This window comes from Channa argus, chromosome 9 (genome assembly GCF_033026475.1).
Source record: "Channa argus isolate prfri chromosome 9, Channa argus male v1.0, whole genome shotgun sequence".
Taxonomy (NCBI): domain Eukaryota; kingdom Metazoa; phylum Chordata; class Actinopteri; order Anabantiformes; family Channidae; genus Channa; species Channa argus.
The window spans coordinates 11,820,447-11,835,190 of record NC_090205.1 but is presented as its reverse complement, the minus strand read 5'-3'; the positions used below and the strand labels follow the sequence as shown (position 1 = coordinate 11,835,190).

At 40.1% G+C, this 14,744-nt stretch overlaps 2 protein-coding genes across 3 annotated transcripts; one reads left to right on the top strand and one right to left on the bottom strand.

The window, feature by feature from the left end:
- The first annotated feature begins 1,973 nt into the window (after positions 1 to 1,973).
- fhl2a (four and a half LIM domains 2a) lies at positions 1,974 to 7,323 on the top strand. Its single transcript, XM_067516422.1, has 6 exons — positions 1,974 to 2,113; positions 4,576 to 4,747; positions 4,869 to 5,043; positions 5,780 to 5,949; positions 6,087 to 6,273; positions 6,358 to 7,323. Exons 2-6 carry the CDS (start codon positions 4,592 to 4,594, stop codon positions 6,507 to 6,509), a joined length of 840 nt encoding a protein of 279 aa, XP_067372523.1. The 5' UTR covers positions 1,974 to 2,113; positions 4,576 to 4,591; the 3' UTR covers positions 6,510 to 7,323.
- On the bottom strand, positions 7,154 to 10,009 carry c9h2orf49 (chromosome 9 C2orf49 homolog). Of its 2 annotated transcripts, none has more exons than XM_067516423.1 (4): positions 9,870 to 10,009; positions 9,537 to 9,700; positions 8,367 to 8,607; positions 7,154 to 8,214 (listed from the first exon to the last, which is right to left on the bottom strand). In XM_067516423.1, the coding sequence occupies exons 1-4, from the start codon at positions 9,978 to 9,980 to the stop codon at positions 8,158 to 8,160; spliced, it is 573 nt and encodes a 190-aa protein (XP_067372524.1). In that variant the 5' UTR covers positions 9,981 to 10,009; the 3' UTR covers positions 7,154 to 8,157. The 2 variants fall into 2 exon arrangements, with proteins under 2 accessions (XP_067372524.1, XP_067372525.1); XM_067516424.1 differs by having other exon boundaries at positions 9,546 to 9,700.
- Positions 10,010 to 14,744: the final 4,735 nt, after the last annotated feature.

Genomic DNA, 14,744 nt, shown 5'->3' with positions numbered 1-14,744 from the left:
GTGCCCAGACAGCTGCACCTTTATCCCCTGGCTTCAGCAACTGAGTTTGATGGTTCGATTCAGATTGCACAGAGTGGGCAAAGACCACTGTGTGCCAGCTGAACACAGGAAAGAAGCAAAGGCTGAGGGCTGGGGTGAGGGGGGTGGCATGTCTGGGTAGTCTTGGGCAAAGTTTCAAATGGTCATAAAACAGATTTGTCCCATAAGGTAGTAACCAGGGCTTTCTAAAATTCACAGAACTGAACTAAAGTGATTGTTTCTATGCCTTGGTGAAAAACATAGGAGTGTGCATTGTTTCGATACTTTTTTAAATTACAGAACATTGAATGCATTAATGTCAGTGGCACGGGTCAGAGGCAGAGTAGTCAATCTAATCCATTCCCAGTCTCATCTCATCAAACATTTGACATCAGATTTACAAATGAACCACCTTCCTGTTCAAAGCTGTTTAAAGTTGCATTCATGAAAACACTGCTAGGAAATCATCCACAGATGAACAGAAACTAAAGGTTCTCAGTGATTATATTTCCATCACCTTTTATGCAAGAGCAGTGGACGCACGCTAACCCATCTATGGCCTACAACTGAAGACCTCATAAATCTCTTCAGATTGTGTGAAATGGCAATGATAACTGAAAGGAACACAATGTTTTATGTTGTGCTAACTATTCATCCTTGCCATCCTGCAGCCATAGAAGCTCACTGAATCCAAACTTAAAATCAGTGGTGCTTTGAACTGACATTAGTCTTCAAAAGTCCTGATGTTTAGCACCTGTTAATGCAAACCAATTTTAGCTTAGTGAGTTATAATGCTAATATTTGCTTGTTAGCACTAAACAGAAAGTACCGCTGGGACTCTAGTTTTGCAGTTTTTAGTCCTAAACTAAATCATAAGACATATTTGACAAATTTGACTTGATAACAAATATAATTCACCCTGAAGAGGACGTGAGTGGCAGTTAATCTAATTTATAGAGATATTTTACACAAAACCATAAATGGGAGTCTTCTGGTACCGATGAAGGAAAAGACCAAAGTCAGGAGGATTCATCTTCTGTACACAATGTCCGTAGACAGTATGGATGAACTACTATACAGCACCAATATAGTTTGGCTGTAATAAAACTGTTATATATTATTTAAAACATTTCAGCATAAATAACATGCTAGATACCAATGCGACAAACTCATTTAACAATTTGCAAAGCACTAAACTCACTGTGCTACAAATAGAGCACTTGAATCTTAGTGGAGCACTGCTGACGCATGTTCTCACTGGAGACTGTCCATGGAACACCGGCGTCAGGAAAACTGGCTTCAGAGAAACAAAGGGACAGAGTTGGAAAGAGCATGAAGGGTTAATTGAGAGGGCTGCAGCAGTGTGAACAAGAGAATGTATGAGTGCAGGAAATAGTGCAAATTTTCTTAGAGGCCATGAGGGTAACTGTCATCATTACCAGGCCTGAATGCATATTCCCCTGTGAGGAGAAATATAGAGGTAGAAACAGAGGAGACATATGAGTAGAGAAAAGTCTCAAAGGACAACAGTCTTTGACATTTGACCTGGCATGCTTCCAGTCATGAATATTGTGTCTTGATTTTGCCTGTGTGTTCCTGTGTGCGCAATATTATGATAATGATAACCACAGATAATTTTGATGCAAAGAAAACAAAAGTAGAGAAAAATGACTTGTTTTTCTGCAGGAAGTGGGACAGGGAGGAATGATATGATGCATCTGTGTAGAGAACCAAAACTTTTAGAAAAAAAGACGCAAAATTTAAGCAAACGAGCAAATGGATCACAAAAATAGTGTGTGGGTGAGTAAGTGAACAGCAACTGAGTGACCTTAAATGGCCACATGGTCTCATGGGTGAATGAGTGAGTGAAAGAGGGCCTCTGGGTTATCTCTGTGAAGCACCGCTGTATTTATAGATCATCTCCAAAAAGAATCCCTTCCCCCATGGTACAGACCCCCCCCCCCCCCCCATCCCCCTTTTCAATTAGATCCCGATGGGTGGAGTTATGCAATCAGGAGTAACTACAACCCAACCAAAGCCTTCATTCTCAGTCTGCCTCAGACTCCGCACAGGCCCACACTCCTCAGACAGGAAGGTAAGACCCAACTCTGTTCAGCTGCTCCACTATCCATCCATCCACTTGTCCATCTTTCCACCCATTCATCCTTTTCCCTGGTCTTCATTCACCATGTCTTCCATTCTCTGGGACCTGTGCTCTGGCAACCCCCTCTCTACCTCCCCAACCACCTGCTCATGTGCTCCCTCTTTCCACTTGCACAGTATCCTCACTATTACTCACATCTCCCCACTTTCCATCCTCCTGTCTGTCTCAGGGACAGCTTTACTTCTTTAATGGATCTATTTCTGTCTAAAAAAATGCACAGCCCTTGTTGACCCTGGTTAGCAGAATTCATTTCCACCCTCCTCTTTCTTATCCCCTCATTACCTCGAATTTCTCTTCAGCTAAACTGTGTTGCTCTAGTGACAGTTCAGTAGTGACATCTTCTGCTTTATGTTGTAGCTTTACAGCATTTAATGGACCTAACAGCATTTTCAATTGATGCAATTCAGCGTGAGAATCCAAGTGCACAAAGGTCTAGAAATAGTAGAGGAATGTAATATACCCGGGGGGGGGGGCTGTTTATTAGGTACACCTAGGTTAAACTACGTTACTTTAATACAACAGGCCAACAAAATGTTGTTAAAACAGTTTTAGAAAGGAGATGATTCAACTGTACAATCTATTTGGAAGATGGTGTTTAACTGCACTGAATTTAACATAAAAGTGTTTTCATCCTAAAATCACTGAAGTAGTTAAGGTGGAAATAATAATATATTGACATAGTTTTAACTAGGTGTAACTAATAAACTGGCAATTGAGTGCACACACAGTTTGTGATGTTACACATGTTGGGTGTCAAGTTAAACTGCAAACTTAATTTTTCCGTTTACTTCTGTGACTGTAATTCGAGGAACATGTTTACTGAATTTAGATCTTAATTTAATGTAACAATTCATTCTATTATTCACTTATAAGGCTGCTCTGTATCTGTTGTTTGGACATACCCAATTAGGAATTTTAATTCAATAAATGAGAAATTCCTCGAAACCATTAGTTTAGAAGACAAAAAAGTTGCCGTAACCAAGCGGTTACCATGAAGCTTACCAGTACCTTCTTTCACTCTCAGAGAAGGTACTGGTTTAAAAACGAAAAATGTACATGCAGAAAAATGAACAACTGCTGTAGTTTGCAGTTTTTTAAAAGCCTTTACAGGAACATTGAAGATTTTAAACAATTCTTTTTGCAACTTGACTTATATAATAATAATAATTTAAGCAAAACACTCCCTTTTTATGTAAGTCATGCAGAGTTGTCTTCGTCAATTTATTTTTTTACACAAGTGGTTCTCAGTCTTTAAGACCAGGCTATACAAAGGTCCAGAACTTGCCATCTAACAGGCTTTAGCAGACTCCCACATGGAAAGCATCAAAGTGATAGCAGAAGCTAGGAAAAGCTGCATGGCATGTCAAAATTGCTGGAGGTTTTATTTGAGGCAGTTCAGATTATCTGTTTTTTATTTTTAGGAGCCAGATAAATCCTTATGTAAGCTAGGTGAGTCATAGTGGGAGCAACACAATGAGGGAATGTGGGAGGGGTGCCTAAGGGAAGAGAGGACAGGCAGATTAAACATTTTAACTTCACAATAGTAAAAGACCGTAACCTCTTAAATGAACATCACAAATCACTCAAAGCTCTGACAAGGCGAAGATTCTCTGAATGGGCAAGCAGTTAAAGAGAATAATAATGGAGCAGAGCAATTTAATTTAAACCAAGCTTACCTCTCTATATCACTCACTCTCTCACACACACACACATTCTGAAATGTGTAGCCGACTGTACACTATCCTTGGTCAACAGAGAGTCAGAGTTTAGACACATGTGGGATAACCAGAGAACTTAACAGACAGACCACAAACAGCTGCAGACTATGGCTATCTATTGTTACTTTGTTGGGAGTGCTATTCAGACCTACTTATACACATAAACACACACACACACGCACACACAATGACAAGAGATACTGTGATCTCGTGCTGACAGCTGTAGGTGAGGTGATGGATGGGTCAGTGTACAGTTGCATAGTAGGCGCTGGTATGCAACAGGTCAAAAGCTGGCTGTCTCTAAGCAGAACTGATAGGAGTTATTTATATCTTTCTCATCTGTCCCCCTCTACTTGTGCATTGAGTACAAAATAATTGACTGCAGAGAGATGGGAGCGGGAGATGAAAGGGGGAAATGTAATATGGAAAAACTCTGTAATGTGTCCTAGAAATCTTAAAATTTGAAGCTTTCTAGGAATTTGCTTCTCGCTGAATGTCAGTGTCATTGCAAACATGTTTTTGAAAGATGTCCTAAAAAGTTATGCAAGCAGTAAGCTATCGAAAATATTTTGTCATCATTTACAAAATGTGGTTTCACGTAGAAGATTGCGTTTGACATAAGATTTTCTCCTCACTCTCTATTTCTGTCTGTGCTCTCCTTCTCCCTCTGGCTAGTTGAACCTGGGTCAAAATGACTGAGCGCTATGACTGCCATTACTGCAAGGAGTCCCTGTTTGGGAAGAAATATGTTCTGCGAGAGGAGAATCCCTACTGTGTGAAATGTTATGAGAGCCTGTACTCCAACACCTGTGAGGAGTGCAAGAAACCCATTGGCTGCAACACCAGGGTAGGAGAATAAACAAAGCACTTGGTTGTACAGAACACTAACATGCTCCCTATGTGGGTTTCTGTCTTGCAAACTAATTATCATCAATATCGACCATGATGTTACTACCCATCTGTCACAGGATCTGTCCTATAAGGACCGTCACTGGCACGAAGATTGTTTCAAGTGTTTTCAGTGCAAGCGCTCACTGGTGGACAAGCCCTTCTCCACCAAGGATGAGCAGCTCCTCTGCACTGAGTGTTACTCTAATGAGTATTCCTCCAAGTGCCATGAGTGCAAGAAAACCATCATGCCAGGTAGGAACAAAGTCAAAACGACATTAACAGTTTAGGCTCAAAAAATATCAAACACAACAGAGAACAGAATTAACTTAAGCATTAGTCAGTTCTAAATAGAAATTTACCATAGCTTTTTATGTCGTTACTTAAAAATATTCCTCTGTATATTGCACTTATGTTTAATGGAAATGAAACGGTTCATTTCATGGCACTTATTCTGGATCCCTCCCTTAGCTATGTTTTTGTTTCCAAATATGTCTACTTAATCATATGTTAAATAAATATTTAGGGTTTTTTAAAGTTTTATTTAGGTGCATTGCTTACCACCATGAACAGCAAGGATGAAACATTTGGAACATGTAAAGAATATTGGCATGATGGATGTTCACCAGCATACATTGATATTAGTTGTGTTAAACATTGCTGCAAGGTGGTGACATCACAATTTAGTAGGTAAATTAATGCAGTCAATAAAATCCTATAGTTTTCCAAAAAAGAAACTAAACCCATAAACCCATTTTACTATCAAGTATCTACATTTATTCTTGGTACGTACATTTTTAGTGCTTCTTAACAGCAAACACTTACAAACTACAAACTTTAAAATATTTGGTCAATTCTTAAGTCAAAAAAGCAAAGAAGATATTAAGTATTTAAACTTGTTGTGTAGTTTCAACAGGACATTATTCTGTAATTTATTTTCTCCTTACAATCCTTTTAACGTCATCCATTGTCTTACTTTATTTTTCTGAAGGCTCCAGGAAGATGGAGCACAAGGGAAACAGCTGGCATGAGACCTGTTTTACTTGCCAAAGATGCCAACAGCCAATTGGCACCAAGAGCTTCATCCCTAAGGACAACCACAACTTCTGTGTGCCCTGCTATGAGAAGCAGTTTGCCATGCAGTGCGTGCACTGCAAGAAGGTCTGAAGCTCATTTGTTCATGTTGTACAGCCAAATGTATCTGACAAGTAATCAATTACACTAATTACTCCATCTACACTTCACACCTATGCGCAACAACAAAGTCTTACAATATGACACTCATTCCCTCTCATTAGCCCATCACCACTGGTGGAGTGACCTACCGTGACCAGCCCTGGCACAAGGACTGCTTCCTGTGCACTAGCTGCAAGCAGCAGCTGTCTGGCCAGAGGTTTACTTCAAGAGATGACTTTGCTTATTGCCTCAATTGCTTCTGCAACCTATATGCCAAGAAGTGTGCTTCCTGTACCACACCCATTAGTGGTAATTAATATTGATTGGTTTCATTGAATCTGAACATTTTTTGTTTCTCTGTCGTCTTTATTTGGATTTGATTTTCTTTTTCAGGTCTTGGAGGCAGCAAGTACATTTCCTTTGAGGAGCGCCAGTGGCACAACGACTGCTTCAACTGTAAGAAATGCTCCGTGTCCCTGGTCGGGCGTGGTTTCCTCACTGAACGTGATGATATCCTGTGCCCAGAGTGTGGCAAGGACATCTAATTCAAGAGAGGAATAATAATTCATGTGATTGGATGCCAATGTTATGATGAAGGAATGAGAAGAACAGAATACTATCTGACCACACAGCGTATCACCCAAAGCATAGCTACTACCTAACATTATTATGAATGTACATTGTTTTAAAACATGACATACTAACCACTAAATTTGTTGAATTTTCAAGTGTAAGTTAAAAGTTCACTCATTCATCATCATTACTAACAGAATAACTTAATAACTTGGCATAAATGTAAAGACATTTGCTTATAAAACATGATTATAAACAGACACCATATAAAGGGTTTTAAAATAAATGAAGTATTAATGCAGACTGATGTGTGCATGGATAAGCTTGATACTGTAATTAGGTTTTGTGAAATAGTCTAAACTAGTTAGATCTAAAATAGCATATTTTCTCTTCTGAATGCTTATGGTAGCTCTGCATGAAATTTCATACATTTCAGAATAAATAGCAGGAAACAATAGACAGCATAAAGGCCAAGATTTTAACAAATGTACACAAATACAAAATACACTGCAGATTGCCGTTAAAATGAAAGCCCTTAAATTTGTTTTACCCAACAAGCGTAATTTACTGTCACAATGCCTTCAGCTGACTTTTCTACCATAATTAAATCAACACAAGTGATTCATTGCATTTATTAAAAAAAAAATCTGTACAAATACAACACCTGATTTGACAATGGATTTAAATGTCTTGTGAATCTTTTTCCTGTGTGGGCTTGATGAATTCTACATACTGCAAAGTCAATTTAGCCACAATTTTAAATAAATTTAGTACAAAAAGACTGAATGCTTGTTGTAGTGCATATTTCTTTTCCTGAATCATTAAAAGGTGATATTAGCACATATGAATCTGATTTTCCTGCTTCCTTTGTGGAAGACAAATGAAAAACAAAGAAAATATATATGTGTTATCTACAACATGTGCACAATAGCACACTGTACTAATTAAAAACTATAAATAAGTTGTGAAATAAAACAGAAGTTTAAATAAATGTCAGCAGAATGAAAATTATTGACAATAAAATTACACTTGATATATGTTCAAATTTCAAGCGTGCACATAAACTTCTAAAACTATGTTCACTATAAGCTGTGGTGTGCATTACTTTAGATACATCACAAGCCAAAAGTAAGAAAAATGCAGCAAACACAAACACTTCCATATAATAGTAGGGGATGTCCATCAGCTTGTCAGTGTGTGAGATTCTTTATTGGTTTCAGTCAAAGAAACTCATTCTCAAACCACTGCAAACCAGTACTGGAAGCCAAATTACTCAGATTAATTTGCCCACAATGTAGAAAGAGAATAACCATATTTTCCATTAGTGACATTGTAGAGTTGATGATTATTCATGGTAAGGGCACTTCAGGTTGAGGAAAGCTACAAAAGAGGCCTGTGACTTCAAAAGCAGAACGATCTTCGGAGCACCAGCTCACCCTGTCCGCTCTCAGAAATACATGGGGTGAGTTGAGTGGCCCTGACACACAACTAAAAGGATTTCCATCTTGGCCTGTGATGCAATTATTGGGGAAATTGTGATGAGGAAAGCAAAGGTAGTGGGCAATAACAGATGGCCTTTAGTGACAGGAAGGGAGTGATTGGTCTCATCATGGTCAAAGGTCAGGGCCATGTCACATGCTGGATCTTTTTCTTCACCTCTGAAGACTTTAGATCACCCTGAAGAGATGGTTACTGGTTAGTGTTCTTCCTCTAATTACAATGTAATCAATATGAACACAAAATAATATGATTGTTATGCCTATTTTCTTGGTATTACAGTCAAATTTGATTCTATGCATAACAGAGATGATAGAATAAGAATTACGTACCGAGCTGTTTGCTTCCCGTTTGAGGTTGACTGTGTCAGTGCTGTGATGAATGGATGAGGAGGAGGTGTTGCCAGATAGCCTGCGGATGGGGTTTGACAGGTTTGCAGCTGGGGGGGGTTTTAACCGGTCCATGATCCCTGGTGACACACTGGCTCCCTCTGGTTTCTTTACTTTAAGTGGGCCAGAGTGGGAGGAACTACCATCAAACACGATCAGAGGTCGTTTCCTATTGTGGTCATTACTGGAAGTGGAAATTACCAAACAATAATGACAACAGCATATTTTTATGCCCCCCTGCCCCCCTGGAATAACTGGTGTTGTACTACATGAATGAACAATATAAGACCAATGACCTACAACCACAATTTAAAAAGAGTTGGGATGGTGTGTCTTTGTGGTGATGTAGCAACAAGCCCTCTAACCTTAACGTTCATACAAGTCATTATATACCCCTCATATGTCTGCCGATACTGTTACAATGGTGCCATAATAGAAGCCAATTCCACACAAATTTTTTTCCACAAACTCTTAAAAACACAGAATTAAAACTGTGCAAAATACGTGCAACTTGTACCATAATGTACAAAACATGACTCAAGTCACACGACCTGTTACAACATGCAACAAATAACACTAGATTCAGACTCTTCTGTGTGTCTCCTGTCTACTCCGCCTCTACTTTATTGACCCATCCATCCAACCCAACCACCTTCTGGCAAACTATGTCTAAATACTAGGTGGCTCTTGTGTTTGCTACACCTGTCATCCCACGGTAATGTGTTCATGTTGGACGTTTTCCCGTTTGTAGAAATAAGCTACGTAAATGTATTTCACAGGAGGACAGTCTCAAAGAAGCTGTGGGTGAATCTAGTCCTAATAGTACGGATGCTGTCTATAAACTAGGTAGCACCAAAATATCTCTGTCCTCTTTCAATAATTTCTAATAAGTAATTGAAATAGAACAATGATTTTTGAAATTTGCAAATCTGTGCATAGCAGTACAAACAGATATGGGGCAGATACGTGAAACAGTAAGTATGAGTGTAATAACTTACACTATAGGCAGTAGACAGGTGAGATCACAATGGGCCTAACTAACCTTTAAGCCCACTAAGCCCATTAAAACACGACAGTATTAACGCTGAACGCTCCCCGTGTCGTTAAAGTTACCTGTCGGACCTGTGGCCGCTTGGTGTCTGTCTCCCCCGGCTCTTCTGCACTCTCCTGCCCCAGCGGGTGTCGGGTAAAGTCCTTTGCGGCAGCGGGATGACATGCCGGAGGTAGAGCTCTATGAGCCTGTCCCGACTGCCACAGTCTCTGGTGTTGACATTTTTCTGATTCAGACAAAAAGAGCTTTTAACTCATTCTTTCGAATATTACAAACAGCAATCAGCCACTGGTGTGCAGACAACAGTGGCCAATTAAACAGCTATTATGAGCATTTAGCCAGTGCGAGAACACATTACACCCCCATTCACTGTCTCAGTCTAAACACGGACTTACCTCGTTCAAAATTAGTTGCAAAAAGTCTTGAGACAACAGCTCAGGGTGCAGTAAAAAATCCACGTTTGATGTACAAACAGCTTTTTCATCATGTCCCGTGGAAGCCGCCATATTTGAAGATTATCTACTCCCATCATGCCCCGCGACAAGCCAGCAATACCGCCTGTGCAGCCTGTCGTAAAGAAATGCGCAAGACGTACGTTCGTCTAATATTTAGTTGCAATACATTTGTTCTCCCAATAAATAAAATAAGTACAACTCAACTGTAGCCTGTCAGAACAAAGTCACGACAAATTTGAGAACATCTCTTTAATGTAAGCTGCTGTGAAGGGGGTAGATGTAAGAATGTGGGCGTTTAATATTTAATACTCATATTTATAAAGATCAACAAAATATAGATTTATAAAGGTACAGGTTCATAAATGAGAATGTTTGCAAGTTTCACAGTTTTTATCCTCATCTGTGGACTTTTAATGTATGTTAATTGTTTTCTCCTCTAAAAATTCAATCAGTGGTTGCAGTAAAATTAAAATAATAGTCAGACCTTACATAAATCTGGACGTTCCTAGTTTTCAAAAAAATATTTTTTTGAATGACACACTGTAACTCATTACTGGCTAAATTAACATGTTAACTGCCATTAAAACGTCTTTCTCACATTAACTGAATTTACTCAACAAAAATAAGCGCTGCTGGTCCTTCTGTACATTCAACTGGGCTCTGTCTATTTGTCTGCTCATTACTCTGAAGTTCCTTAACCTGATCCCCTTTAATTCCAGGTGTTCAAATAAATTGGTGAGCAACACAGCCAAACGTTAAGGCCTCTCACAGTACAGTTCAGGTTCCACAGTTTTGGTCTTGGGGATGTTCAGCTCCAAAGAAATCTCATCAGTGACAGTCCAAATACTGACAAAGAATCTATGTTTTTCAGTTCATAAACGTATCACTTGATGCTATTTCACAAATCTGTACAGGTAATGTTTTTCAGAACTTATCCTTATGTTCATGTGTGCAGTCATATTAACCCCTTTTGTTTTGTCCAACTAATGTCTTAATATTGTGTTGTGTTTGTTCCGTTAACATAACGTAACCATACAAGTATTAACAGTACTGCACTGCAAATACTCTAGCCGAATGGACCGAAAACAATAAACAGCCAGCACGTTTCTTGACAGAGGCCTCATTTCCTAACAATTTAATTGGTGAACATATACATGTATATGTTACAAAATGATTGGTAAAACTAAGAAAATGAGCACAAGGCGGACTTCCCATTCATATCTGGTTGATCTTATCTTTTTGGTAAGCACAGAAGAGAAGATTTTTCTGTGTTAATTGGACTCATGCTTCAGTAGTTTATAATTATGTCTAATAAACTTCAGTTTGTGGAAGATGTCTCAATCAAATCACATTTGTAACTGAGTCACATGCGTATGCATACATTGAATCATAGCTCAGAGCTTCTCCAGGTTAAATCTATTGTGGGAAAATATGACCAGAGAAATGCTCCCACTCCTGACATCATTGCAGATCTCGTCAACACAAAGTTAAGTGATTAGAACAGTAATGTGATGTAGAAGCAATCATGAGATCTTAATTTTTAAATTAAGACAGGGAGACTGTGTGTTGCTTATTACGCTGTTGATGTGTAAATGTACAGGGCACAAATCCAATTCTTTTTGCCTTTCTTTAACCTCCTCCTTTGTCACAACCATTTTCTAAAATGCTTTTCAAAAGTGCTCTGACATAAAATGGTGCTGAAAGGGGGCATTTCATCTGCTATCCACCTAACATCTGCACCTCTATGACATAAATCAAGTTATAATTTAAAATATGAAAATCAATTAATGAAAATAACAAATTCTGACTGCAGTGTTTTGCTAGTGTATAAGAAGATTCAAATCACAATACTTGTCATTCGGTCAATGCTTCTTCTTGTCTAAAGTATGTAAAGCCATTCAATTATGACTGAAACAATCTTACTAATCAGTTTCATAAAGAGGCAGAGAAGTTAGTGCAATGACACTAATTTAATTGCGATGAACAAACAGCACCTTCTTTCTGTTTTGTGCTGTACTACAGTACAACCTCTGTTTACGTAGCTGAGGCTGCAAGTCTAACAATCCAGGCTGGAGCAGCCTAACAGCATCTAACATATGTCAGTTAATACAGCATCCACTGCTCAGTTTTAAAATGACACACATTTAAAAAGTTGCACACAACTGTGTCAAATCTACAGTGCACTATTTATTAGGAGGTCTAGAGGAAGACCAAAGAGGAAATTTATGGATGTAGTGAGAGGGGACAGGAAGTTAGTTGGTGTGATAGAAGAGGATGCAGAGGACAGGATTCGATGGAGGCACATGATTCGCTGTGGCGACCCCTGAAGGGAACATCCGAAAGGAAAAGAAGAAGCTAGTTTGTTACAGTTTTGCACAAGCCTTGCGTTTTCCTAATGGGTCTGCCGTGTATGTTACCTTCAGATGTACTACATGTTGTTTCCGTGGTTCAGGAGGAAGAGTGGGTCGCCCACTAACCTCAACGTGGTTTCATCTCCAATTCCACATTTTAAAGTGTCCTAGTGCAAGACACTGATAGAAATGCAGCCATTCAGATGTTTTATTACCTCAGCAACGCAGTTTAGCCCAGTTGAGTTTATGTACACTCTGAAAGTAGCTCACAGTGGGCTCGAACAGGCCTCTCCGTGCAGTACTCCAGTCTCTTTTCATTTCAAAGCTAAATTCATTTACATTGCTTCATCATTTACAGCTTGATAAGGGACCTATTTTTTATTATTAGAGGTATTATCATTATTCAAAATAATGCAACCGCAAGGGGGCACAAGCCAGTGTCTTCTTGTGCCAGTCCCACGTCTGGATAAATGCAGAGGGTTGTGGCAGGAAGGGCATTCGACGTAAAACACATGCCAAATCAAACATGCGAATCGTGACAATGACTTCCATACCGGATTGGTCGGGGCCCGGGTTAACAACGACCGCCACCAGTGCTGTTGACCTACAGGGTACCAGTGGAAATTGGACTACTGTTGGTCGAAGACGAAGAAGAAGAGGAGGAAGGTGTGTTCGTAGGCAGAGAGAGAAGAGGGAAGCTAAGAATGTAGGACTGACAGTAGGGACTTTGAATGTTGGTACTATGACAGGGAAGGCTAGAGAGTTGATCGACATGATGCAGAGAAGGAAGGTGGACATACTGTGTGTCCAGGAGACCAGGTGGAAAGGTAGCAAGGCTAGAAGCTTAGGAGCAGGGTTCAAGTTGTTCTACAGTGGGTCAGATTTGAAGAGAAATGGAGTAGGAGTTATCCTGAAAGAGGAGTTGGTGAGGAATGTTCTAGAGGTGAAAAGAGTATCAGACAGGTTGAAGAGTCTGAAATTGGAAGCTGAAGGGGTGATGTTCAATGTTGTGAGTGGTTATGCCCCACAGGTAGGATGTGAGTTAGAAGAGAAGGAGAAATTCTGGAGTGAGTTAGATGAAGTGATGCAGAGCATCCCCAAAGGTGAGAGAGTGGTCATTGGTGCAGATTTCAATGGGCATGTAGGTGAAGGGAACAGAGGTGATGAGACTGTGATGGGCAGGTTTGGTCTTCAGGACAGGAATGCAGAAGGTCAGATGGTGGTTGACTTTGCAAAGAGGATAGAAATGGCTGTAGTGAACACTTTCTTCCAGAAGAGGCAGGAACATAGGGTGACGTACAAGAGCGGAGGTAGAACCACTCAGGTAGACTACATCTTGTGTAGACGCTGTAATCTGAAAGAGATCAGTGACTGTAAAGCATTGGTAGGGGAGAGTGTAGCCAGACAACACAGGATGGTGGTGTGTAAAATGATGCTGGTGGTGAGGAAGATGAAGAGGACTAAGGCAGAGCAGAGGACGAAGTGGTGGAAGTTGAAAAAGGAAGAATGTTGTGTAGTTTTCAGGGAGGAGCTGAGACAGAATCTGGGTGGTTTGGAGGTGCTTCCAGATGACTGGACCACTACAGCTAATTTGATCAGCGAGACAGGTAGGAGGGTACTCAGTGTGTCATCTGGAAAGAGGAAAGCAGACAAGGAGACTTGGTGGTGGAACGAGGAAGTTCAGGAGTGTATACAGAGAAAGAGGTTAGCTAAGAAGAAGTGGGACACTGAGAGGACTGAAGAGAGTAGACAGGAGTACAGGGAGATACAGCGTAAGGTGAAGGTAGAGGTGGCAAAGGCAAAACAAAGAGCATATGAGGACTAGGTATGTAAGTGTCTAGGAGAGGTGGCAGTAGAGTTTCTGACTAGTTTGTTTAACAAGATCTTGGAGAGTGAGACGATGGCCGAGGACTGGAGGAGAAGTGTACTGGTGCCAATTTTTAAGAACAAGGGAGATGTGCAGAGCTGTGGCAACTACAGAGGAATAAAGCTGATGAGCCAAACAATGAAGTTGTGGGAAAGAGTAGTGGAAGCTAGGCTAAGGGCAGAGGTGAGCATTTGTGAGCAGCAATATGGTTTCATGCCTAGAAAGAGTACAACAGATGCAGTATTTGCTTTGAGGATGCTGATGGAGTACAGAAATGGTCATAGGGAGTTGCTTTGTGTCTTCGTAGATTTAGAGGAAGAGTATGACAGGGTGCAGAGAGAGGAGCTGTGGTATTGTATGAGGAAGTCTGGAGTGGGAGAGAAGTATGTTAGAGTGTTGCAGGACATGTATGAGAGCTGTAAGACCGTTGAGAGGTGTGCTGTAGGTGTGACAGAGGAGTTCAAGGTGGAGGTGGGTCTGCATCAAGGATCAGCTCTGAGCCCCTTCTTGTTTGCTCTGGTGATGGACAGGCTGACAGATGACGTTAGACAAGAATCTCCATGGACTATGATGTTTGCAGATGACATTGTGATTTGT

Coding starts and splice junctions, on each gene's coding strand:
- fhl2a (XM_067516422.1), top strand. CDS start 4,592: ATGACTGAGCGCTATGACTGCCATTACTGCAAGGAGTCCCTGTTTGGG. Junction 5,044..5,779: donor CAAGAAAACCATCATGCCAG/GTAGGAACAAAG, acceptor ATTTTTCTGAAG/GCTCCAGGAAGATGGAGCAC. Junction 6,274..6,357: donor CTGTACCACACCCATTAGTG/GTAATTAATATT, acceptor TTTCTTTTTCAG/GTCTTGGAGGCAGCAAGTAC.
- c9h2orf49 (XM_067516423.1), bottom strand. CDS start 9,980: ATGGCGGCTTCCACGGGACATGATGAAAAAGCTGTTTGTACATCAAAC. Junction 8,608..9,536: donor AGCGGCCACAGGTCCGACAG/GTAACTTTAACG, acceptor TTCCACTTCCAG/TAATGACCACAATAGGAAAC. Junction 8,215..8,366: donor AACGGGAAGCAAACAGCTCG/GTACGTAATTCT, acceptor CCATCTCTTCAG/GGTGATCTAAAGTCTTCAGA.